The sequence below is a fragment of the Colletotrichum orchidophilum genome, assembly GCF_001831195.1.
Source record: "Colletotrichum orchidophilum strain IMI 309357 chromosome Unknown Scaffold_4.1, whole genome shotgun sequence".
Taxonomy (NCBI): domain Eukaryota; kingdom Fungi; phylum Ascomycota; class Sordariomycetes; order Glomerellales; family Glomerellaceae; genus Colletotrichum; species Colletotrichum orchidophilum.
Window position 1 is genome coordinate 111095 of NW_019172960.1, and position 24076 is coordinate 135170.

A 24076-nucleotide genomic window follows, 5' to 3' on the forward strand; every position below is an offset into this window, starting at 1 on the left:
AAGGCTGGTTGAACTAGCTATGGCCTTGGTCTTGGATCACGATATTCGAATGCGTTCTAGAAACCACCAAATTTTGCATAGCGCTTCTCTTGAAGCTGAGATAGGGCAACACCATGTACCCCAGAGTTGCCTTGTTACAGAGTGGATGTACAGCATTTTTGTGTGTCGTCGGGCCTCGCGGCTCAGTTCCACAAAGTACCTCTTTCTGCCAATGATAGAGAAATTTTCAAATTTCTCCTCAAAATGCCAGATGTAAGAGATTGATAACTCAATGCATCTTGTTCGCAATCACGTTGGCATGTTGGAACAGGAGAAAGGAGAAGTGGGAAGTAACATACTGGACAGGGGAGAGGCTAAAAATCTGCATCTGATGATTCACTTGGATCATGCCGCATCGACTGCTGCGTAATGAAATTCCCGTTACGAGTTCGAAACCGGGATTCAGTAATTCAGTAGTTGTATCATTGACTGACTAAAATCTCTCACCAGCGTCTGTCGCGCTTATTTGAGTAGCACACTAGTGATTTCACAGTTCCTGGCCCGGAAGCCGCGGTAGCGGCGTGTTCCCTTCATGGAGTAAGGAATCAGGATAGATCCCATATTCTATTAGAATACTACTGTGTACCCGACACACTAATGTTAGTTACCACTGACATGACTATTCTTCGACTTGGAGAGCTCGCACAAATGTGCTGACATGTGCTAGCTACAAGTTTCATCCAATCTTGCGGGCGCAGTTCCAAAGAGAATATCCAGTCAAAGTCTTAATATCAAACCATAACCACCGATAGACTTTGGCCACTTCCGACACAAAACGTCCGGCTGCTGGACAACAAGAGACTCATTTACCAAAACTCGCAGCTGCTTCTGTGGCTGTTTTAGAAGGTGACGCTGCAGGGGATCAGCAAAAAATGTCTACAAGGACTGTCAAGTCATGCAAGTTAGGGTAAAGACCACGGATGCCTGATTTGGAAGCTTCCGGGCGTAATTAAATGGTCCCAAGAAACCGGAAACCCATTCTTCAGCGGCGAAATGGCTGAAGTGAGATACCAACCAACGCCAGCCAGCCTCTTCTTTCTCGAGGAGGTGGAGGATGGTTTGATCACTGGTCCAGATAGAATCTCGGGCTTGGATTTTCGCGTGTTGTTAGACATCGTCTCGGAGCACTCTTCCAAATCAGGAATTCGTGCCGGAGATATATCATACGAGGGTTAATCCGTCTACCAAGACTGCAAAGCGGCTGCGCCTTCCCGTGGGCTACACAAGGTCACGCGTCGGCTCGTCGGCTGCCACCAGAGCTGGAAAAGTCCAAGACCTTCTCCATTAAGATGCGCCTCTATCAACTTAGAGAAGGAAAATAGGAAATGCTGCAGCAGAGGTGGCGATAGGAAGACCAATAGTTTCATTTTCAAGAGCTGGTCGAAAGCTTACGGCCGCAAAAGTCGGAGGCTGCTGGATTTCGTGGGTAGCTGTGAGCTTGTTCAGGACGAGATGGGGCTTGAGGTCTTCAATCAAGTCGTGTCACCAACGTGTCCGGATCATATTGAGGCAAACGTCTGGGGTTACACAAAAGGCCTAGATCTGAGAGGTTTGTGAGTGGAGGCCCTGGCTGTTCATGTCTCAGTAAACGACAGTTAGCGCCGCAATTGAGAAGCCAAATATTCGGTAAGAAAACGGATCCGTCATTAAACGATTCACGACGCTGGCCAACAAAACTACGGTCTTCGTGACGACTGAGTATTTGATTATGTAATGGCTGTCGAGGTTACACATTATATGACAAAGATATTCAGAAGTAAGGTTGTTCGTCAACAAGCAGCTATGTAACTGTAGCTTGTCTGGGCGGATTGCTTGAAAAAAGGTGATTCATTCCCACAACTTTGGCGTCAACCCTTTTCAATGCTTCTACATGCAGTCCATAATCAGCAGGGTAGTTAGGGTGATTGCATTCAACTCTGACTGGGTGAACCTGGTCTCGAAATATTTTATGCATAAAATAAGCATTTCATTCCTCTAAGTGATTCAGCGAGTAGCAAAAAATAGCATTTCAGAAAGCTACCGCAAACTAAGGATTCTTTCGGAGAAATACAAATCCACCGCCATAAGATTATTTCCAAAATTCCAACACAGAGCAACCAAAGGCTTCTGATCATCTCAGGCTGTCCTCATCTCTTGGACTATTCACGGGAAGCTGAAATGATTTCAAGACACCCAGCCTCCTAATGGTCTCAGTGAGTGAGACAGAGCTTGCCAGTTCTCCCTAGTTCGATGGAAGAGAAGTGTGCAAAACCAATCGCCGCTTCAAACACAATCGTCTCAACCTGTGATGCATGATTGGATAGTTCTCCCGAAATTCAGCATGGAAAACATGAGGTGGCATGATCAATAGCTTACAGAGCTCTTCATGAGACGTTTGCATTCAGGAGCTTTCTTGGTATGCCAATCACCACGTTCCTGCCCGCATGCTCCATCCAATCCTGAGCCAGCTTGATCCAGCTATGAACAAGCGTGAGGAGCTGAAAATCCTCAGCCGCTCCACGAGAATTCGATGGCAGTTGACCGTTCAACCCCTCACCCGCACCCGTAAGTGCCGGGCGTTGTCTTGCCGCTTCCAGGCAAGTGTTGAGTCACGGTTCGAACCTTAGTGAGCTGATGTTGTCTCAGTACGGAGCGGGACGCGACCAATCACTGATGCTCCCTTATTTGCCGGCCCGTTCCTTGGGCTGGGCCGGCGGCTGGCAGCATCAAACACGGGCTTTTGCTTCAGTCTCATATCACTCTTATTGCTCTTCATGTAAGCATTCGCTCTTCCGAGATTCCCCAGCCATACTCTGGCAAATATGCCTTCTCTCTCTCTAGAGCCACATAACACGAAAGCAAAATTGGACCACTTGACTACTTGAGAAAAATCGAACAAGAAAACTGGTCAACTGTGCTGGAAGATTTTGGCCCGAATTTCGATCCTCAAGTCTTATCCCTGGGTAACATACATACCATGGTGGAATCTTGTGGCTGTAAACATTTTTGCCGAATCACTCTCCAAGTCCGGTTGCGCTTGTGAGTCGGAGCGCCACGCAGTTCCAGTCCAATCCCTCCCAAGCCATCTAGAGACTACGGGCGAAGTGGTCCGCGAACTTTGATGAAAGGGAGAGCTAGGCTGCTGATATGATGATGTACTGATGCATCTCGGACTCAAAAATGTTCAAATTCCCTTCCCCCATGATTCACATGAAGCAAAGTCTACTCTGCAGGTTCTCGTCATCCTTCTTATCAGCGAGCTTTCAAGCTGTATCACAGACTAGCCACCATGTTGGCCCTTCGCCACGTCTGGATCATTGTAACCGACGTTGCAAATTCACTTTTTGGTTCGCCCTTCCTCCGGGATGGACCTCAATACCCCATAGGAGCCAAGTTTGGCTGGTCTCCCACCGACCTACAGACAGCCAATGCCAAACATGGACACCCCATCTTCACACCTCCTGGCAGCAATATTGAGAAGTTTGTCTGCGACTATAGCCAGATGAAGGGCTTCAAGTCGTGCGGCACTGCAAACGACCGGAGCTGTTGGCTCCGCAATTCGGATACCGGCGAAGAGTACAACATTTCTACCAACTATGAGGACAAGATGCCGCAAGGCATCAACCGCGTCTATTATCTTAATGTCACTGATGGATATATTAATGCGAACGGTCTGGATTTCAACGAAGCAAAAATTTTCAACAACAGTTGGCCTGGGCCTCTCATTGAGGCCTGCTGGGGAGATACCGTCGAAATCCACGTCCAGAATTTCCTGGCCAACAACGGAACCAGCATCCACTGGCATGGAATCAGGCAATATAAGACAATGCACATGGATGGTGTTAACGGCATTACACAGTGCCCTATTGCCCCCGAGTCTAGCTTCGTTTACAAGTGGAACGCCACACAGTACGGCACATCGTGGTATCACAGTCACTACTCGGTACAATACGCCGATGGACTACAAGCTCCCATAGTAAGTTACTTAACTAGATCTTTAGAGGATCTTACGTCTTGCAAAGATTTGTATGCTGAGCATCGGATTTCAGACAATCCACGGGCCAACATCCTTCCCGTATGACGAGGCTATCGAGCCAATCTCCATCACTGATTGGGGTGAGTCAAGATGAGACCACATATGCATTGGTCGGCTGTAACAATCTCATGCTAATTGATGGATTACAGCGAACAACAGTGCGTTTCAAAATCTCTACATAAGTGCAGATCAACAAGACATTCTCCTGGGTGGTTTCGGGAACATTACGCGATTTACCAAGGGGGAGACCGAGAACACAACAGACATTCCCCGTGGCTATGAGATTTGGTTCGATGACATCGAGCCCAACCCCGTCACAAGGGCGAAGCGCTACCTACTACGTCTCGTCAATACTGCCTTTGACAGCACCTTTATCTTCTCCATTGACAACCACAACTTCACAGTCGTCGAGGCGGACTTTGTTCCCATTGAACCATTCAACGCAACCTCTATCCTCATCGCAATTGGGCAGAGGTACCACATCATTGTTGAAGCAAGACCGGTGGTCAATAGCTCGAACCCCGATGCCAATCCTCTGCCAGAGGACGGCAACTTCTGGATTCGTACCCAGGTCCCAATGCGAAACCATACAATTGCAGACTACATCAAGGACAAGGAGAATTACATGAAGACTGGCATTCTTCGTTATGACAATACCAGCACAGCAGACCCCACCACCACCGGTTGGAATATCAGCCACGCTTTTTCAGATACAGCTTTCAACGATCTCCTCAAGCCCGTTGTTCCTTGGTCGGTTGGACCGCCCTCAAATGGCCATGTGGGGGAGCAATTCAACATCGCGGACCTGGCGAACCAGCAAGACTCAAGTGGACCATACGCGACGGCCTTTTTCTCCTTTGAGCGTCCGGACAGCGAGGAGATGCGACCCTTCCAGACCAGCTACGGCAACCCTACGTTCTTGAACCTTGACAATGTCGGAGACGAGTGGCCGACCGGATGGGTGGTCGTTCCCGAAAACTATACCGAAGAAGACTGGGTGAGTTCGATCGCTGGCAGAACGTGTCTGAATCGATACGCGATACCCAGCGCCTTTCGGAAATGAAATCGGTCCTGACTGATGACTCTTTATCTAGGTATACCTGGTTCTAAATTCCGACGACCGCAGCCATCACAGAACATTTGGCCCTCACCCCGTGAGTAACCGCGGCTTTAGCCCGGAGCCAGAACCTCTATACTGACTGCATTTAGATCCATCTTCATGGTCATGACTTTGCTATCGTCCAGCAAGAGGATGAAAAGCCTTGGGATCCAAAAGATTTCAAGCCTAATAGGAAGAATCCTCCCCGTCGGGACGTGGTACTCCTCCCCGAGAAGGGCTACGCCGTCATCGCCTTCAAGTCGGATAACCCCGGCGTGTGGCTGATGCACTGCCACATTGCCAACCACGCCTCCGCTGGTCTGTCCTTACAGATCATGGAGCGACAAGCCGCGGCCAACAAGATCTGGCCGGCCGGAGATTCTAACGCCCTCGATAAGGCCCATGGTCTCTGTGCAAGCTGGAACACCTGGGCGTATGACTGCAAAAACTACTGGCCTGGCAACTTGGGAACCCCCGAGAATCCTGACTATCCCGCCTGCGCCAATGCCACTAATCTCCAGAACGATTCTGGAGTCTAGGCGGGAAAAGTAGACTGAGAGGATGGCAAGGTCCGGCAGAGTGTCAAGGATTCGAGACGGGACGGCCTGGTTGCGACGAGTCCCGTAGCAAAAGCACTAAGAGGTTCTTGGGGAGGGGTGGGGGGAGGGGTTGGTATTTAAGAGGAAAGACGAGCGAGTTCTTGGGCAGGAAATCAAAGAAAGATTGCAACGTGATTTGATATGCATGGTTCCCGATAAATGACGAGTATGACTGGTATCCACGTGAAGCCAGTGTGAGAGCGAGGGACGTGGGGGCGGCCAGTTCAAGCCATTCTTCCCTAGCAAACACCATAGGTTCTACTCAGTCTCCCTCCAGCTGATTTCCAGCCAGGCGGGCCCATTCACCAGCTTAATCCGATGCTGAGCTCACACTTTGTCCAGCCAGTAGGTAGGTGCCTTACCGTCGGATTATGGTGTGGTACATGAGCCAGCGGCGCGTGTGTCGCGTGGTTTATCAACCAGTGACAACCGACGGCCAATTCTGATGGTGGCGTTTTGCACCGGTGGAAACGCTTGTAAGCTCCCCGCCGAGCTCCGCGTCGAGATCTGGGCTGGACCCTCAATAGACATCTTTGACGTCTGTTTCTCGTTCTGGCGCGGCACTGATCGCAGCAGACGGGGTTTTCAAGCCGCAGACGGCAAAACTTCCGAAGAAAACCACGCCAGGTAAACAAAGTACAGAGAATGCATCTTCCTCGATGCCCTGGAAACCGGACCGGCAGAGCTTGCACGGCGAGAATCGCGAGATGCATCGAAGGTCCCTCTGTCTATTAACTGTGGCAAACGACGCTGCTAATCTGCTCAGAAGCCTTGGCGGCGGTGGAGAGGAGGTTGAAGGGGAGGGGTATGAACACGGTCTATCTACCGGGTCAAAACCAGAGGATACAATGCAACAATGGCGAGGGCGTGCTGCTGCGATTGGGAGACGGAGATGTCATCACGGATCTCAGCCACGGGGTCTTGATTGGCGAGTTTGAGGCGTCGGGAGTGAAGAACCTGACCGTGGTGCTCAAAGGGCCGTGGAGCGCCGAGATGATGGAGACGTTGCGGGATACGCGGCTCATCGCCTTGGGCGTCACGGAGACGTGGACGCCGGCAACGATTGGGCCGGTGCTGTTTGAGGAAGTGGCGTGGTTGTGGCTTGCTTTATACAAGGGGAACTCCAGGTGCTGTACTTGGTCGACCACTGCCACGGTCGTTGTACACGGTGCAAACAGGATGTTAGAGATGCTCAACTCCAGGCCCGCGGAGAACTATACGAGCAGCTTCACGGTCGAGATATAGACGCTGCTGGAGCGAGGGCGGCGGATGTGGTACACGGCGTTGGAGAGATATATCAGGAGATCTTTGACTAGAAGACCTTCTGAAGTGGGGTAAAGAGAAAGTCGGTCTCTTCGAAATGTTGAGGGGTTTGGGAGGGACACCTTGTATTACTATAATCTCTGAAGGAGAGACTTGAATGACAACAATGTGGCCGCCGTAAACATTGATAAAACGTGCTGAAGCCCACCAGTTTTTCTCTACTGGGAATACCTTTTGACGCCATACTATGCATATACCACGCGAGCTCAAAACCACACATAGACATATTAATTACCCCGCTAGAAACTGCGTACTGATTAGCAATGGACCTCGGACAGAGAATGAAATGGTCAGACTTACCGTATCTCATAGGAACCCGCTCTCGTCATGTACCGCACCCACTTGACGCTCGAATAGTTACTCTTTTCAAACACCTTGAGGTATCTAACCAAGAGGCCGGAGCTCGTAAACATCAACAAGCTAAAGTTGAGGCTCAGTGGCGGCCGCGACCACGCGCGCTGATTTGTCATGCTCGTCAGGATGGCCTCGGCACTCAAGACAAACTCGCTCTGTCCAGTAAACCGCCCAATCTTCCACACAATGTTGTTTTCGCTGGGCTCGTACTTGGCCTTGCCCTGGGTGCACCGTTCCGTGATCTTAGCAGTGTTGAGCGGCGTAGGGATGCGGACGACGACGTTGGTGGCGAAGAGCTTTGCGCCAAAGTTTGCCTTGATGCCGATGCTGTATTCGACTTTGGTGCGGCCGACCTCGTTGACAATGGCGTGGATCTTGAAGGGGAGGTTGACGTTCTCGGTGGCGCGGTAGCGCATGAGCTCGAACTCGCCGTCGGGCGGGACGAAGGAGATGATGCGGTCGCTGTCGAACTTGCCGAGCTTGACACACTGGTGGAACTGGCAGTCTTCGAGGGTGACGCTGCCTGCGGCGGCCTTGGTGGCTTTGGTTCCCATCCTGTTTCCGCTCGGTAGGCTCAGGAGTCCGTCGTTATCGAGAAGTAGACGGTCGTTGAGGCCGAACTTGCACTCTGGCGTTCCGGAAAGGTAGGCGCGCATGACGATCTGACCGGTGACATCGGCGCGGAGGACGGCTCCCGTGGCGGACATGAGGAGGTTGACGTCTTCGATGACATCGACGAAAGCCTCGTTCTTCCTGTACTTAACATCTGCCTTGCGCCACGAGAGCGCGCCTGTCGCCTGCATTGTAATCTTGGCCGAGTCCTCGGCGGCTCGTTCTGTCTTGACACCTTCGGTGGTGATGTACATCTTGAGGGTATCGGTCTCGGTGTTTTGAGGGTAGCCAAAGTCAATGATCTCTGGAGGACGGGCGTTAGAATGGGGCAACGACGACACCATTGGACACCATTGAGCAATGTAGGTTGGAACAGTGTATTGTAGAGCAAGGGGACATACCATCGAGCAGCTCATAGACAAGCACGAAGTTGTTCTTGACAGCCTCCTCATCAAACTTGCCAAAGTAGCCCCGTCCCAGCGCGATTAGGCGATAGAGGAACTCAAAAACGAGCGCCGCGTTCGCATTGCTCTTGGTGATGGCGACCAAGTAGATGTTCTCGTGCTTGACATGGCTAAAGGTGGTGCTGCCGAGGGTCAAGATGGGGGACCGGACTTGCGAGTTTGAGATCACTTGAATCCGGAAGACGTCGGCAAGTCTGGGCCTGCAATCATTGCGAAAGGCGCGGAAGATGAGGTTCTCGCCCTTTTGGTTGAAGATGAGGATTCCGGACAGCATCGTGGCGGGTGAGCGCGCGCGCGCGAGGAGCGACCACGAGATTGACGGACGGTCGGGGACTCGGAAGGGGAGGGGCGCGGCGTGTGGTGGTGCTGACGAAGGTGGTGCTGACGGAAAGCTGGTGATTCTTGAGGCAAAGAGTCGCGGGCGGGACACTCGGCGGGGACTGCGGCGGGAACTTGCTCGGTCAGCCGTCAGGGGAGCTTGCGACTTGTCGAGGGTGACGGTTTCGGGACCGGCGGGAGATTCTGCCAGGCCAGAAAAGGGTCCGGGCGGTGAGGCTCGGTGTGGGACCGGGGCTCCGTGCGGTGTGGGGCGTCCAAGGCGTCCGTGCTGCCTGAACTTGCCTTAGGTAAGATCCTAGGGGACAGATTCCGTGATCCACACACTGAAGTCACCCAATCAGCAAATGGCACCGCATTATGTCAGAGCAGTGCGTAAAGACCGTGTCTATGGACTTTAACACTCCTGTCCCGGTCGTCCTTCTCCCTCGTCTTACACCACCCGGAATGGCATTTCACCACCAGAAGCCTGTCCCGATGTGCTCTTGTCACCACCCACCGACCAGACAATGCTTCATGACTTTCGGTTCGAACTCTTTACTACCCTATACGAGTTCCATTCAATCCTGGGGATTTCAATCGTCAGGATGACTTCAAGTGAAGCCTCCTGCAATGCCCTCTATCATCAATATCACATTTCATGAGGTGGCGTCGCTAGACGTCAAGACTCGACGAAACGTCAATTTGGATTGTTTCCACAGCCCTGGAAACTCTAGAGTATTGGCTGATGCTTAGAAGGCAGGCAATCAGTATTGATTGCTTCCGCTCATGACACTCATTAACCCTCACTAACACCAGATAGGCTTGAGTATGACGGCACCACCATCGACGTGGTTCACCATCACACAAACCCCAATTTCTCCAACTCGCCTGTCGTCCCTTGCGTGCGGCTCCTATTATTGATACTGCTCGTCACGCTTGTTTCTCTTCTCGCTTATGGTACCTGTCTCCGTGCCTGAAGCCATGCCACTTTCGCTTCGGCTGTCGATCCGTCAAGTTCGCATCCCGTGACTGGCCATCATCAACGTTCATCTACGCTTCCGTTGCGACACGTTTGCAATGCGGTCCTCCGTCTCTAGATTAAACGCCAAAGGCATACCATCATAGCGCAGTGTCATCTCGGGCGACGAAGCCGTTTTTCCAATCGAGAGCTTACTGAATTGCAATTTGACCGGAACGATTCAAAGAAGTTCCCGACTCCTCATGACACCCTCTTCGACGGTCCCCACATCCATCGCGCCCCCATGACCAACGCGCTCTTCCGTTCGTGGCTAATATGGAGCGTCGCCTCCGAGATGACTTACACTCCGTTACACCCAATTCGCACTTTGCCCACCCCTTGGTCTGCGGACTTTCCTCAACAACGCCATCAAATATGGACGACGGGACGGCCGTAGCTTGTTGCACCGCCAGATGCCAATGGCTTCATGCCCAGCCTCAAGGGCCTGGTTCAACATGCCGTCAACCAGGCCATCCCATGGTTCGAGCTCGCGCTTCGGATGTCTCTTCCATAACCCCATAGACCCATGGCAACGATACCTCCTCGGCTTCGTCTGCTTCCTCGACGCTTGCCTCGAAGGAGTAATCAAGCTCAAGATGCCGTAGCTGCGCTCCGAGTTCGTGGTGCCATATCCTTCTCCCGCCGGCAGCCCAAAATGAGCTCAGAACACGCCCATCCCGCCGTTCCGAATGGCCAAGCGATGAAGTTGAGACATTCAGGTGCTCAAAACTGGCCGTAAATATGATAAAAGGACCAGCTCCCAGTTCCATCTCTCACATGTTCTTGATTTGCAACCCACGGACACCTTCAACTGCAAAATCAAGCCCGCATCGTTCAGAACCTACGCAAGAATGGCTGCCCGTGCTCTCTTTACTGTCGCCCTCCTGGGCACTGCTGCTCTCGCCGTCCCCATCGAGGAGAGACAGTCTTGTGGCGCCGTTTGGTAAGCAGAATACGAGTCTTAAACGAGAGAGAGAGAAAATCTTACTGGCAACTAGGGCACAATGCGGTGGCCAAGGCTTCACTGGTCCTACGTGCTGTGCTTCTGGCAGCACTTGCGTCGTCAACAACGCCTACTACAGCCAGTGTCTACCCGGCAGTGCTTCTTCTTCCAGTTCCGCAGCCGCCTCGTCGACCATCCGCTCCAGCTCTTCCGCAGTTGTCAGCCCTTCTCGGACTTCGACAACCGCCGGGGCCGGTACCACTACCACGCTTGTCGGGACTGCCACCACCAGCGCTCCCGTAGTCACTGGCGGCGCGACCTATACTGGCAATCCTTTTGCTGGCGTTAATCTCTGGGCCAACTCATACTACGCCTCTGAGATTACGACCTTGGCCATCCCGTCCCTGAGCCCGGCTCTAGCAACTGCAGCCGCTGCCGTTGCCAAGGTCCCTACCTTTATGTGGATGTAGGCCTGCTTTACGGGTACTGGGTTTGAATGACTGCTTGTACTGACACAATTCCCAGGGACACCCGTGCCAAGATCCCCTTGGTTGACTCTACGCTGGCCGACATCCGCAAGGCCAATGCGGCTGGCGGCAACTACGCCGGCCAATTCGTCGTCTACGACCTCCCCGACCGCGACTGCGCTGCTGCTGCCTCCAACGGCGAGTATTCCATCGCTGACGGCGGTGTTGCCAAGTACAAGGAGTACATTGACGCTATTCGTACCATGGTTCTCAAGTACTCCGACATTCGCATCCTGCTCGTCATCGGTGAGTCTCCCAGATCCATATCCATCAATACCGACAAGTCCTAATTGTCCGATTCAGAGCCCGACTCCCTGGCCAACCTGGTCACCAACCTCAATGTCGCCAAGTGCTCCGGTGCTCAGGCCGCCTACCTCGAGTGTACCAACTATGCTGTCACCCAGCTTAACTTGCCCAACGTCGCCATGTACCTTGATGGTGGTCATGCCGGCTGGTTAGGAGTAAGTCTTGAACGGCTAATCGTGCTCCGAAAGCATCCGCTAACAAACCTTTCAAGTGGACTGCGAACTTGGGACCTGCTGCGAACATGTACGCCAAGGTATACAAGGACGCTGGCAGCCCCAAGGCTCTGCGCGGCATTGTGACCAACGTGGCCAACTACAACGCATGGAGCGTTAGCTCCCCGCCTTCGTACACCTCAGGTAATGAGTCTCCTCTGGAAAGCGTGCAAACAATTTGTAGGTAACTGACTGTTCTAGGCAACTCCAACTACGATGAGAAGCACTACATCGAGGCTCTTCAGCCCCTCCTCGCCGCTCAAGGCTGGAATGCTCAGTTCATCGTGGATCAAGGCCGCTCTGGTAAGCAGCCCACTGGCCAGCAGGCTTGGGGTGACTGGTGCAATGCCATCGGCACCGGCTTCGGTCTCCGTCCATCCTCCAACACGGGCTCTCCGCTTGTTGACGCCTTCGTCTGGGTGAAGCCTGGCGGCGAGAGTGACGGCACTTCCGACACCACCGCCACCCGCTACGACTACAACTGCGGCAAGAGTGACGCTCTAAAGCCCGCTCCCGAGGCCGGCACTTGGTTCCAGGCCTACTTTGAACAGCTGCTTGTGAACGCCAACCCAGCCTTCTGAGTGCTATGCTGTTTATTCAGTTTCTTCTGCAGAGATGGCGCAAGGCTAGAGACGCCACGCTCGTATTATCTTCGTGTAAATACATTACCTACCTTGAATACAGATTGTATATAACTGTTGGGTTTACGTAATTCCTCCATGCGATGCGAATAGTCCCTTTCTTAACCATCAAGATTGCACCTTGTGTGGACAAACCACCGAGAAGACCATCACAAACTGGTGGCACCTGTCTGGTTCCTTCGAGCCCTAGGACTACCAGTACGAGTCCGCATACATACCAGGACTTAACCCTGGGGACCCGACACGACTGACCACAAACTCAGTTGGCGAATTAATGTATGACAAGAAAGTTTCTGCTCAAGACGCGCCCGCGCCCGACTGCTTTTCTTGTGTCTTTTTTTCTGTAACCCAAAATCGCGTTCTGTTCCAGCACTTAGATCCGACTGGTCGCAGCCTATCTTGCCCCCGATCCTTGATCTCGCAGGCTGGCACATATGGAGAGATAACCAAAGCCCTTCTCTTCATCTTCTTCGTTACAATAATCTGGATGTTTGATCGAATGCTTCGGCCTCTCAAGGCCCTCCGCAAGCGACGCCGGGAGAAATCTGCTTTCAAAGGGAAAGGTCCGGTATTCCGCCAATCTGACTCCGATTCAGAAATAAAGGCAAGCAAGCTGCCCATCGCATGAGATCTAAGAACTTCTATATTGTCTCTTAGGTATTGTTGGAATGACATGCCACTCACTCAAAGACAAGAAACACGGCAGCTGACGGCCAAGAAGCTGGGCAGTCCAGCAAAATCACACCTGCAGCAGTCAACGATAACAACAAAACAGGTCTTCAAGCCTCATCCGAAAAGATCGGAATACGATTCTCATGTTCTCGACCAGTAATTTTGATCAGAAAAAAAGCAAAAGGAGGAGAGAGGAGCAGTGGAAGGCTGTTGAATACTTGCTCCTCTCCCTTTCAACCTCTCTCTCTTAGTACCGACCCCCATATTCAAGATTTTTTATCACAGGTACAGCACTCAATGCCGTCATCTTGTGGTGCGAACATGACTTCATTGGAAGCCCACGATGCAGATCATGAAGAGGATCCAAATCATGAAGAATTCGCAGGCCAGGAAGACAACGATCTTTCCCCTGCCCGTGTTCCCATCATCATGGATGACGAGATCGGCCCCGTGACGAGTCAAGCAGCTGAGTCCGTTCAGATGAACCCAGATTTCATCGAATTTCTCGACAAGAACCTCAATGTACATATGGACTGGCCACCTCGCCATATCAACAACGACCCGCCAAGTACTTGGATCGCTCCTCAGCCTCATAATCATGCCCATACCGTCGTTCAATCGCCTCAGCCCGTGCCGGAAGTACTCGCACACAACCACGGCCCTGCCTTCGACACGGCGGCCATTGCATCGTCCTCACAACGTCTCCTTGATACGTCGATAATCCCGTACACCAAGCTTCGAAGTTCTCTTTCGAGAGACATCAAGCAGGACATGATGGGACGACGAAACCATCGACAGTCATTCTCAGCACCTCAGCTCTCACCGTACGTACATCTCACCCCAACACCCCTGAATTCCCAACAAGCTCACAGCCAGATCAGCTTCGTACCTTCTGAGGGCACCCAGCAAAACGCCTGTGCAATGCCGGGTTTCTCGTCGCCGACACCGTCCTCTGAAGAAGAAGAAACGGTTCTTCGACGCTTCATCGGGCTGATGATGGACCGTAAATGTCCGGGCTGTGACAAGGAGAACATCTTATTCGAGAGCAGAGCCATCTTCCACCACGCCTACGATATTCTTCGAAGTTCGTCCCATCACCATCTCGAGTGTCTACTCTCAATGTTGCCATCGCCCACAGCTAACATGATCAATCTTAGTTCAAAAGTCCAGTCATTGGCTCGCACTGCACAGCCGCTATGTGCGATGTCTCCACGCAAAATGTAGCATCTTCTACTGCATCGGCTGCTCCAGAATCGTGGATGATCCAGCGATGCCTCCTACGCCGTTCCGGTTCAACAATCCCAACTCATCCCCATGGTGTTGCGCCCCAGGCCGACTCTTCCACATCTTTGCCCTCCTCTGTGGCCCAATCGCTCATAACGCAAACCCCAAGGTCTCCGTCTATCAAGACTCACAAGTGGAGGCCAAGCTCGAGAACAAGAATCCCCCAAAATCCAACTCGAAACTCAAGGCATTCATCAAAGAGGAGATTGGGATTGGTGTCCGACATTCCGATGAGGGCCCGTCCAACGGCACGGGCTACGCGACGGGCAGGATACTTGTTCACCGCTGGTCAAAGAAACCCAAGCCCGATAAAACCCCATGTCCACGTCAGGAGCACCTCGAAAGCAGCATGAAGCTCTTTCCCTCGCTCCTCGCAGCCCTCTCGGCAGCATGGCCCTCAACTTCAAACTCCAGCGACTTTGATCGAAACCCCTCATCGTTGCTCCTCGTCATGGCTCGTCGAAGCCCGCTGATGATAAGGATAGCTCAGCTTCTCAGAGACGATAGCTTCGAACACATCATGCGACAAGGGCGTTCATACCACGCGCTTTTCGACTTTCTCCACGTCGTTGCCGCGCATCCCGCCACGGCTTCTTTGGTCCGCGGTCTTCGTATCGATTATACCCTTGCCCGCACTCTACTACCAGTCTGCTTCGACATCGGCCCTCTTCCGGCTTTAGATACGCCGTCAAACTCTGAGGATAAGGGCAAAGACAAGGGCAAAGGGAAAGCGCGGGAGCTGTATAGGGAACAGGGCCAACCCAAAGAAACGCTCAAATCATTGGCAAGCCTGCTCTCAGCCTTGAAGGTTCAGGCTGAATCGGTGAGGCGGCTCTACAGACCGAGACCCGGTGCTGTGTCGGAGACGCTGGCCATGTGCCAGCATATCTGCGACCTCGCCAAGCAACTCGAAGGAGAAGACCCCGACACCGTTATGGTCGACGCAACCAGGGACACAGAAGACGACCGCCCCTCCCCATCCCAGTCGCAATCCTCCTCTTCAACGACCGCAGGTCCACCCAATTACAAAGAGAAGAGACTCGCAGACGCCCTGGAATGGCTAAGCGAGAATAAAGTGCAAGAAATGGAGTCGGACGACTGGCTAGAAGACTATAGCTACCTGGACCAGCTCTCGAGTTCGAGCAGCGGGACTCCTGAACCTGGCCGGATGAAGAAGCTTGTCATGGAGCTCTCCATGCTCCGTACCACGCTCCCTGAGGGCATCTTTGTCCGGCACGACAGCACGCGCCTAGACGCCATGAAGGTCCTCATCGTCGGACCCGAAGGCACGCCGTACGAGAACGGGTTATTCGAGTTTGACCTGTTCTGCCCGCTCGAGTATCCCAACAAGCCGCCCCTAATGACCTTCAAGACGACGGGAAGCAATCGAAAATTCAACCCGAACCTCTACGCTCATGGCAAGGGTACTTACTTAAACCCCCCTTCCCCGAGTCCTCCCTTCCAACTCCACATAGCCCTTGTTGAGAATATCACTGACTTCCGGTACTAGTCTGCTTCTCCCTCCTCAATACCTGGGAAGGCACCACCACCGAAAGCTGGGACCCCAAAAAGTCCACCCTCCTCCAGCTCCTCGTCTCCATCCAGGCCAAGATCTTCAGCCCGGACCCGGCATGGAACGAACCCGGCCAGACCTTCTCTCCGGCAGCCTCCTTGATCTACAAGTCTGAGATGCGTGCCGACACCCTCGTCTTCGCCATGAGTCAGTGGCTCCACCAGCGCAAAGCCCCCGGCGCCGCCGCCGACTTGAACCCATGGTCTGGGGTCGTGACCCGCCACTTTGCGCTCAGGTGGCGGCGGATCCTCAAGACTGCTGCCCTTTGGGTCGCGGAGGATCCCGCGTTCTCATGGGTCGCCCAGGCTGAGCTAAGGATGTTCTTGAGTGGAAGAAAATCGGAGGAGAGGTTCGTCTGCGCTATCCGGAGGCTCAAGGGGCATTTTGCCGAGTGGGCGACGTCCGCGGAGGAGTTGGCTCTCTTGAAGCTTGATACTGATGAGGAGGACATGGAGTTGCCGCTTGATGAGCCCGAGGCATCGCCCAGCCCAGATCTGATGTATGACATGGACGAAGGTGTGGATTTGCCAACGTATATTGACGTCTAGTTGGTGGGATTATGGGATCGCTGTGACTTGAAGGTCATTTCCCGGTTTCAAGTTTTCCCTTGCTCTAAATCAAGTAAGTGTGCAATGATGGGTGCTGTTCATTGGAAATATGCTGGACGTTTGTCGAGTAGTAATAGTTGCCAAACACAAGTCAGATCCTTGCCAGTACTACAGGAAATTCAACGTAGAAGCATTCACACAAGTACACTTCATGGTCTCCTACATATGGCTCGTTAGGCTCATTAACATGACCAATATATCCCAACTGCTTGGATACCAATCAATGGCTCACGAAGACCTACGTCTGCACAAGCCCACGAACACTCGGGAACAGCCCAGTCGACATAGAAGCCCGAAGAGCTGTCCCGCTCATGTCACTTGGAGTGGATTACGCGGAAAAGTCCTTACGATAGAGTAACGAGGACGCCTTTGGCTGGCTTATTCTTGCGGTCGAGTTATCACTGGGAAGCGGCATGCCGGACCTTTGCTGGATCATGGACTGTAACGGTGATTGAGGACACAGCTCGCTGAAGTTTCCTTCAATTTTCCCAACCAATAACGTTTTGACACCGCAGTTAGCAGGGATTACTACATCATGAAGCTCCTCGCTCGACCGCATGCTTTCTGGCGGTGGCATCTAGAGTAATTGGAATTTCCCAGCTTGCCCGCTGGAAGCGCTGCTGATAAGTGAGATCACTGGAAAGTGAGATTATTAACCGCGATTGACGAGCCGACAGGTGGTGCTACATACTCTTCGAATGATGCGAGAGCTAGAGCCTAGCAAACAAGAGAGCAAACATGGTAAAATAACCGGGCCATGCCAAGTATCACCTCGTCAACATATGATCAAGCTTCAAGCTCCTGCGTTGAAGCTCGCTGCCGGCAGACCTCACAGCTCCCCCGCACACCTGCAGCAAGATGGAGAAGCCGAGGCGCATCAAGGGCCTGCATGGTCCATGCGCAAGCTTGATGCGGATACGAGCTGCTAGTGTTTTGGATAACGAGCTTGAACAAGCAGAGATTCACCATGAAGGGCATCATTTAGTAACATTACCGCTGCCGCTCGAACCTTGGCAGCACTTTTGCTGACGATCTGTGGAGGATCAAGCTCGAGCGATACGTGGGACGTGCCATGGGACATGCGCGAATTGCTGGCTGACAGCCCTTCGCAACGACTCCCAGCTCGGCTCGGACGGCTAATGCCGATGACACTGTCGATGAGATAACATGGCCTGATATTGAGTAGGAAAAACTCGGACGGGGTTGCAGGCGTACAGGCGGAGTTGATTCGGACTAACAAGAAACTTGTGGATGCCCACCAGACACGATGCAGCGTTGCAAGCAAACGCGGCTGATGTGCGGCTGGAGACCACTTGGCTGCGGGGATCCATCGAGGTCAGTGTGCGTCCCTGGAGTGATGATACACCACATAATGTGGCACTTGTCAAGGAGACTATGGTTTGCGATGGCTTTAGGCGTGGGCTTTGTGACTCGGCGATTAGTCAATGGCTGACAGAGCTTGTGACTTGTTGTCAACCCTGAATTATTCAACAGAAGTTGGGTGTGTGTAGCCGCAAAAGCACCGTGGTCTCTCGATGATGCCCGCAGAACAGAACCGAGTTTCATCCCGAACAGGCGTTGATGGTGGATAGGGCTTCCAAGATTCTGTTACCAGATGGCGGGATACCACGTGGAAGAGGGGACTCGGACCGCTTGAGTGGGTGGCCGTTTGTCCCAGTTGGTGATCCCCCCCAGTCCGATCTTTTCTAGCAATGTCATGACTCGAGCCTGCGGTGCTCGCTCTGGACCCGGTGGGTAATCCACATGCGGGTAGCATACCAAGACGAAGAACCAAAATGCTTCGTAGACGATATAAGCATGAAGTCAAATAGGGAGTCAAGGGGCGTAAGCGTCCGGAAATGAGCATGATTGGAACCAACATGTTTAGTGAAACTCGACGACGAAACCCCTTAACCAATCAAGCCGACCTGGCGGAATGTGATGTACGAGATACCTAAGTACGCGGCCGGATGGCGGTAAAATGAGGACCGCCTGATTGGGGAGTGGCTCCCAAACAACGACCCAGTGCTTGAACCATGAAAAGCACTTTGGGCGACTTTTTGCGATTCAATAGAAACTTTTTTCATGACGAGGCTTCAGAAAGACCAAGATATTTCAAAGTGAAAACCTCCATGGCAGGCAGCAGTTGACCACGGTAGTGATATAGTTGGCTACACTGTCCATGGGAACGTGTGGTCCGTTGAAAATCCATGTGGTCGAAAAGTTCCAGGTGAAGTTTAGCGGCCAGGTATGGGTGCGTCTGCCACGTGCGGCGCATGCAGCAGCAAGGTACCAGTCGATAGAGGAGGAGGATGAGGGGAAGTAGCCATTGGCGTGTCTGGTCAGGCCAGAGTCGCATCGAAAGTGGTCTGAGGAGGCGAGTCTAGTGGTGATGATGGCGCGAGAAGGTGGCCGATTCAAAGACGATGGGCCGTCTGAGACGAGCCATGTGTGCGTACCTACCTACATCTCAAAGTCTCGGACAGCGGCTGTCATTCTCGGCCATCAAGCTGGTCAAGAAGCACGAGAGCATCGTAGAGAATTGCCGGAGGTGGCTGGTCTCGCAGATTGCTGATCGACATGATTCAGGTCTATCATGAGGAATCGCCATTATTTGACCGTTTTCAATCAGACCTTGTGGCCCTAGAGCTCGTCGGTCCCGAAGCCAAGCCATCACGAGCGCCATGTTCGAGATAGAGTCCCCGCTTGTGAGGAGCTAACCTTGGTGCCCGAAGGCGCTGAGTCCTGACGTTGGCGGCACTACGGTATGTGTGTGTGTGTATGTGTGTCACGATGTCCTGTCCCCATGCCTGCTGCTTGGGTCTTGGCATGTTGTTGCCCCAAGGGCTAAGGCCCAAGGGAAACGACCTTGACGGGGGTCCTCGGGGTCGTTGGGCATGTCCGGGCCAAGAAGATCGGCAGCGAGTTCAAACACGAAAAGTGGACGAGGTCTGGGACTCTGGGAGGACTAGGCTGAATCACCAAACAACCGCAATATCAAAAGCCACGGGTTGTTAGACAGCGACCGAGGCAGGTCAGGTTGACTGGTGGTTGGCTGAGCCAGCACGTACGGCCGGTGGTGTCAGTGAGTGGCCGTCAATATGTGCGATAACGCCGGTAGCTCGAAGCCAAATCCTCGCAATTTAGGTCATCGTACAGCTTTCTGGTAAGAGCTGTCGCAGAGGTCCGTCGCTAGACGGATGCCATGCCGAGCCCGCGTCCCAGGCCGCTACCCATAGACCATAGGAGGTCCGAACTCAATCGACGTAGGCGACACGTGGAATTGGCGATGCGTTCCTGGACAAGTGCTTGTTGTGAGGGAAAGTGGGTGTGAGGCCGAAGCGAAAGGGAGCAAAGGAGCCGGGCTGTGGAGAGTGCGGGAATGGATTGCCCGTTGTAGGCTTACTGTTAAGGGTTGTTCGGGGGCGGCTCTCGGCCCCTGCCCCTCGAATGATTGGAAGAAGATACTGGCCGCTATGCGGAAAAGAGGATGGGACTGCTATCGCAGACTCGCAGTGCCCACGCATCCACGGTTAGACCGCAACTGTTGGACGCGTGGTGATGGGCTTGAGTGGGCGTTTGCTCTCTCGTTCGGAATCGGGGGTCGCGATCCCTGTGCAATGGTACCCCCTTTCCCCCCAAGTTGATCATATACGCCTGAGCGGCGCCCTAACCAAGTCTCCCTGTGTGCCGGTGTACCTCTACGGAGACTCCTGTGAGGATTCCGCGGCGTCATGGACTGGACGAGACTCAACCACTAGGATGCTGACAGACACGGGGGCGAAGTTCGGGTAGAGTGGTGGTTTGATAAAGATTGGGACGTGTTGAGGGTGAATGATTTGAAGGCGGCGGCGGCGGCGGCGGCTGATTCTGGCAAGCGAGTTGACTGCATTCCGTCGGGTTTCTTTGATTGGCGCACATGTATCTTCAGCTTTTGGCCTGCCAGCCGACGCATGCGGTCGCATGAAGAGGTGGTGCACTGCGGTGGTGGTAGTAGTGGTGGTGGCCAGGAACGGAGGCGAGAACGAGGCGAAGCCAGGGATCCAGACAAGGGGCCATATTTCTTCGGAATAAATACAGAACGGAGCAGGCACGCCGCTCGCAGGATAGACCCCGAACAGTCTGAGCCGTGCCGGCGCCGGGTTGGCCCTGAAGCCTGAAGGGCAGCGGAATGTTTCTGTTGGAGATGGGATGTGGGATGTGGGATGAGGGATAAGGGATGTGCTAACGTGGAATTCTACCGATGTTGTCTGGCGGGAATCAAGGCTCGTGGGAGACGAGAGCAAAGGGGCACGGCGAGTCCAGAAGCACGAACCTGAGCGGGCCGGGAAGAAACAACACGTCCGGAGAGGAAGAAGGGACGACAAGAGTATTTGGTGCAAGTACGGAAACCGCGGAGGCGGCAGAGGAAAGCGGAAAGTGCAACATTTTAGGTTGAAGATGGTGTGTCATGATGGGACATGTCACGGTTTAGTTCATGTCAAAGTGAGACCAAGACCAAGACCAAGAGTAACAGTAAGAGTGAGATGAGAAATGCATCACACATCTCATCTGCCGCGTACCATACTACGTACACCATGAGTAGCATCGCAGAAATGATGCCGTGAGAGTCTACGTATTCGTCCCTGAACTGTCTGCCAGCAGAGTGCCGCAAAGGAGTTATGCCCGATGCTGCAGCGCTTACTAAGGTGTGTATGGAGATGTGATGTGATGTGATGTGATGCGGAGCTCTCACATCCATCATGTACTTACTCAGTTACTGTATTCGTGCCTGTTTCCGTACTGCACCTCATCAAGCATTCATCAACGCATCACCCATCTCTCTTGAGTTGTACGTCTCACGTTGTTCATCGGGCCAAACAGCCATACTGGACAGGGTGACAGGGTGACAGGGTGTGGCCCTGCTACCACCCTCCGCCTCACGGTTCACCATGGCCGTGTGGGGGCAAGCATGAGAGAGATGAGAGAGAGAGACAGAGCGAGAGAGACGAGACCCCAAATGTCATTCGCTGCTGTCGGACCAGCCCCCTGTCTCTCCGGTCCCTCCCATCCTGATCCCTGTTCTGCACATGGCTGCTTGCTCCTTTCTGCTTAGCCCATCTCAAGTGACAGTAGCGCAGGTGCGCGCCGGCAGGTGCAAGACTGCAAGTTCAATGCTCTTTCCTCCAGGGTCATTCTCCTTCCCGTTGATCGTGACTTCCGTGACCTCCTTCCTTCCTGCCGTGCCTCCTAATTGTTTTCGGATGAAGGCGCCCCTTCTCAAATACCGGTACCTTAGTCCCTGCCTCCTTCATTTGGCCCCTTTTCCTGTGTCATGTGTTCCATTATCTCCGTGCCTGGCTCTACTTTACCGTAAGGTACTTACCTTATTAGCCACTTTGCGATCGTCACCTTGCGGGACAACTCTTGGAATTGCAGCACGGAGGGACAGTGCAGTCACCAATGCTTGGAGGTAAAGGTGGTGTACGACGGGATCCTCGTTGCCGTGCCTTCCAGGTTCCAGGCAGTCCATCGGTCCATCCTCGCCCTGAGCCTGAACGCCGGAATGAACAGTGAACTCAGACTCAGTCACTCAGAGGCAAGGAGAACAAAAGTGTGCCTGACCTGGCCTGGCCCGCCTGGTCTGGCACTCTGGCACTCTGGCTGGCCCGTCCGCCCGCCTTCTCTGGGTGGCCTTGTTTAGCGCGTCCCAGGCTCCGTCCACTCCCGGCCTCCGTCCTCCAGTCCACCTCTCAACTCAGTCCCAAACTCCCACGTCGGGCAAGAGATGGGCAGGAGATGGACAGGAGGGCAGTGGGGGCAGGAAGATGGCAGGCGCAGGCTGGTCCACTAAGGTGTAGTGTGCCTACCGTGCCTGCCCGATATTATTTCCGCTCCCCTCGCTCCTGATGGGACGCGACTCCCAATCTCAATCTGCATCTGGCCCCGTCCTCCGTCCTCTCTTCGTCTTCCATCTCCCAGTCTCTCCGTCATCCATTAACCACTCGCTCCCTTTTTCTGATTTTTTTTTCCTTTCTGGACCACTTCAACCGTCACGATACCACCTCATTCCCCAGTCCAGACCCATCGATCGTCTCCCCCCCGACCGACTTGTCGCCTCCATCTCGCCTTCGTGTAGACAACTACGCTCCGAAAGAGAAAGCACTACGGACCAAGGAACGGCCTGCAGGTCCCTGAATTTCCGCAATCTTCGTCTCCCAGTGACCTCACAGAGCTCGCCAAACTCGCGACCGCTGTTCTGTTCAATCTTTTCGCCCACAGCCCAACCCACACGCGCCCACACGCACCCCCCCGAAGCGAACGAGTCACACCAAGGACCGACTGAAGTTGTTCACGTCCGCCTTCACGGTCACGGCCACGTCCACCGGAAACCGCTTCCTCTACCCACCGAAGACCGCTTCCTCTACCTCTCCCACCGCCGCTACTGCTGCCTCTGCCGCAAAGAGCACCGTGTCCAGCAGCAATCTCCTGCACCTTCACTGCAATCATCCCAATCTGCCAAATCCAATCCAGTACCTGTTCGCCTTCGCCCTGTTCGGCTCGCCTGCTTGCCTGGTCCGACAGTCGTGAAGCAAGCCCCGGCCTGTGGAAACTCGAACCATAGTTGAGACTGGACGGCCACATCGACACGAACCTTTTTTACGCAGGGATCTCGCCAAACCCAAAAAAACCCAACACAATGCCTACCTCACTCGATTCTTCTCGTCCCATCATGGCTCCCTCTGTACGTTTGTCCCTCTCCTGATGTTGGCTTTTTTCGCCCTACCTACCCTACCCGCATCTGTCTTGCGTCTGTTCTCACCTGCTTCGCCTCGCTCGCAACCGCCCCCCTTTGCCCTTTTTGTACTTGGACGCCGCAAATCCCGGTTCTCCCCCCAAAGCTACCCACCTATCCGATCTTGTTTGCCTTTTGACCCGTTCTTGTTCAATCCTACTATTACTACCTGCCTCTTGCCGACCTTCTCTCATTCACTGTCATACTCCCTCTGCGCCGCTCTCTTCGACCAACATCAAAATGACTGCCGTACTAACAGAAACTCCTCCTCAGGTGCGTACCTCTGTGCGATACAGCACTTATAGCATGGCGCCCTCATTTGCCAACACTATCCAGACCAACGACTCTGCTCACGCCGAGATCACCGATATTGCCGTCGGCCTCGACCGCATGGAGAACAAGGCCCTTAGCTCCCAAAGAGTTACACTGAGCGAGGAGAAGAGCGCAAATTTGAGCAAGCTGGCTCTTGGTGCCAAGTTGGAACGTGCCCTGGACCGGAGAATGAGCAGCCAGGATGCTGTCATGCGGCCGCGCGGCAAGACTTTGAACGAGAAGCCTGCTCAGGCCGCGTAGGAGACTGTCGAGCAACCTTTGACCTCGAAAAAATGGCCGTGGCAGGTCATGTTCACCTCACAACCCAAGCACACACAACAATCAGAGCCAGACCGTCACGGGCCATCTACCACACGAACAC

General features: G+C 53.4%; 8 protein-coding genes across 8 annotated transcripts; 5 read left to right on the plus strand and 3 right to left on the minus strand.

Moving 5' to 3' along the window:
* Positions 1-3307: 3307 nt before the first annotated feature.
* Positions 3308-5692, plus strand: CORC01_00690 (Lcc2; the record flags this gene model as incomplete). Its single annotated transcript, XM_022612347.1, has 5 exons — positions 3308-3994; positions 4068-4134; positions 4204-5051; positions 5149-5208; positions 5264-5692. 5 exons carry the CDS (start codon positions 3308-3310, stop codon positions 5690-5692), a joined length of 2091 nt encoding a protein of 696 aa, XP_022480964.1.
* A 505-nt stretch (positions 5693-6197) lies between these two features.
* Positions 6198-6997, plus strand: CORC01_00691 (uncharacterized protein; the record flags this gene model as incomplete). Its single annotated transcript, XM_022612348.1, has 2 exons — positions 6198-6228; positions 6522-6997. The coding sequence occupies 2 exons, from the start codon at positions 6198-6200 to the stop codon at positions 6995-6997; spliced, it is 507 nt and encodes a 168-aa protein (XP_022480965.1).
* Positions 6998-7371: 374 nt separating this feature from the next.
* CORC01_00692 (adaptor complexes medium subunit family protein) lies at positions 7372-8779 on the minus strand (the record flags this gene model as incomplete). Its single annotated transcript, XM_022612349.1, has 2 exons — positions 7372-8345; positions 8443-8779. 2 exons carry the CDS (start codon positions 8777-8779, stop codon positions 7372-7374), a joined length of 1311 nt encoding a protein of 436 aa, XP_022480966.1.
* A 1372-nt stretch (positions 8780-10151) lies between these two features.
* On the minus strand, positions 10152-10361 carry CORC01_00693 (uncharacterized protein; the record flags this gene model as incomplete). Its single annotated transcript, XM_022612350.1, has 1 exon — positions 10152-10361. One exon carries the CDS (start codon positions 10359-10361, stop codon positions 10152-10154), a length of 210 nt encoding a protein of 69 aa, XP_022480967.1.
* A 331-nt stretch (positions 10362-10692) lies between these two features.
* On the plus strand, positions 10693-12410 carry CORC01_00694 (glycosyl hydrolase family 6; the record flags this gene model as incomplete). Its single annotated transcript, XM_022612351.1, has 6 exons — positions 10693-10784; positions 10840-11250; positions 11310-11557; positions 11615-11772; positions 11829-11973; positions 12031-12410. The coding sequence occupies 6 exons, from the start codon at positions 10693-10695 to the stop codon at positions 12408-12410; spliced, it is 1434 nt and encodes a 477-aa protein (XP_022480968.1).
* A 1029-nt stretch (positions 12411-13439) lies between these two features.
* On the plus strand, positions 13440-16547 carry CORC01_00695 (ubiquitin-conjugating enzyme; the record flags this gene model as incomplete). Its single annotated transcript, XM_022612352.1, has 3 exons — positions 13440-14226; positions 14300-15850; positions 15937-16547. The coding sequence occupies 3 exons, from the start codon at positions 13440-13442 to the stop codon at positions 16545-16547; spliced, it is 2949 nt and encodes a 982-aa protein (XP_022480969.1).
* Positions 16548-18690: 2143 nt separating this feature from the next.
* Positions 18691-18966, minus strand: CORC01_00696 (uncharacterized protein; the record flags this gene model as incomplete). Its single annotated transcript, XM_022612353.1, has 1 exon — positions 18691-18966. One exon carries the CDS (start codon positions 18964-18966, stop codon positions 18691-18693), a length of 276 nt encoding a protein of 91 aa, XP_022480970.1.
* Positions 18967-23622: 4656 nt separating this feature from the next.
* On the plus strand, positions 23623-23955 carry CORC01_00697 (uncharacterized protein; the record flags this gene model as incomplete). Its single annotated transcript, XM_022612354.1, has 1 exon — positions 23623-23955. One exon carries the CDS (start codon positions 23623-23625, stop codon positions 23953-23955), a length of 333 nt encoding a protein of 110 aa, XP_022480971.1.
* Positions 23956-24076: the final 121 nt, after the last annotated feature.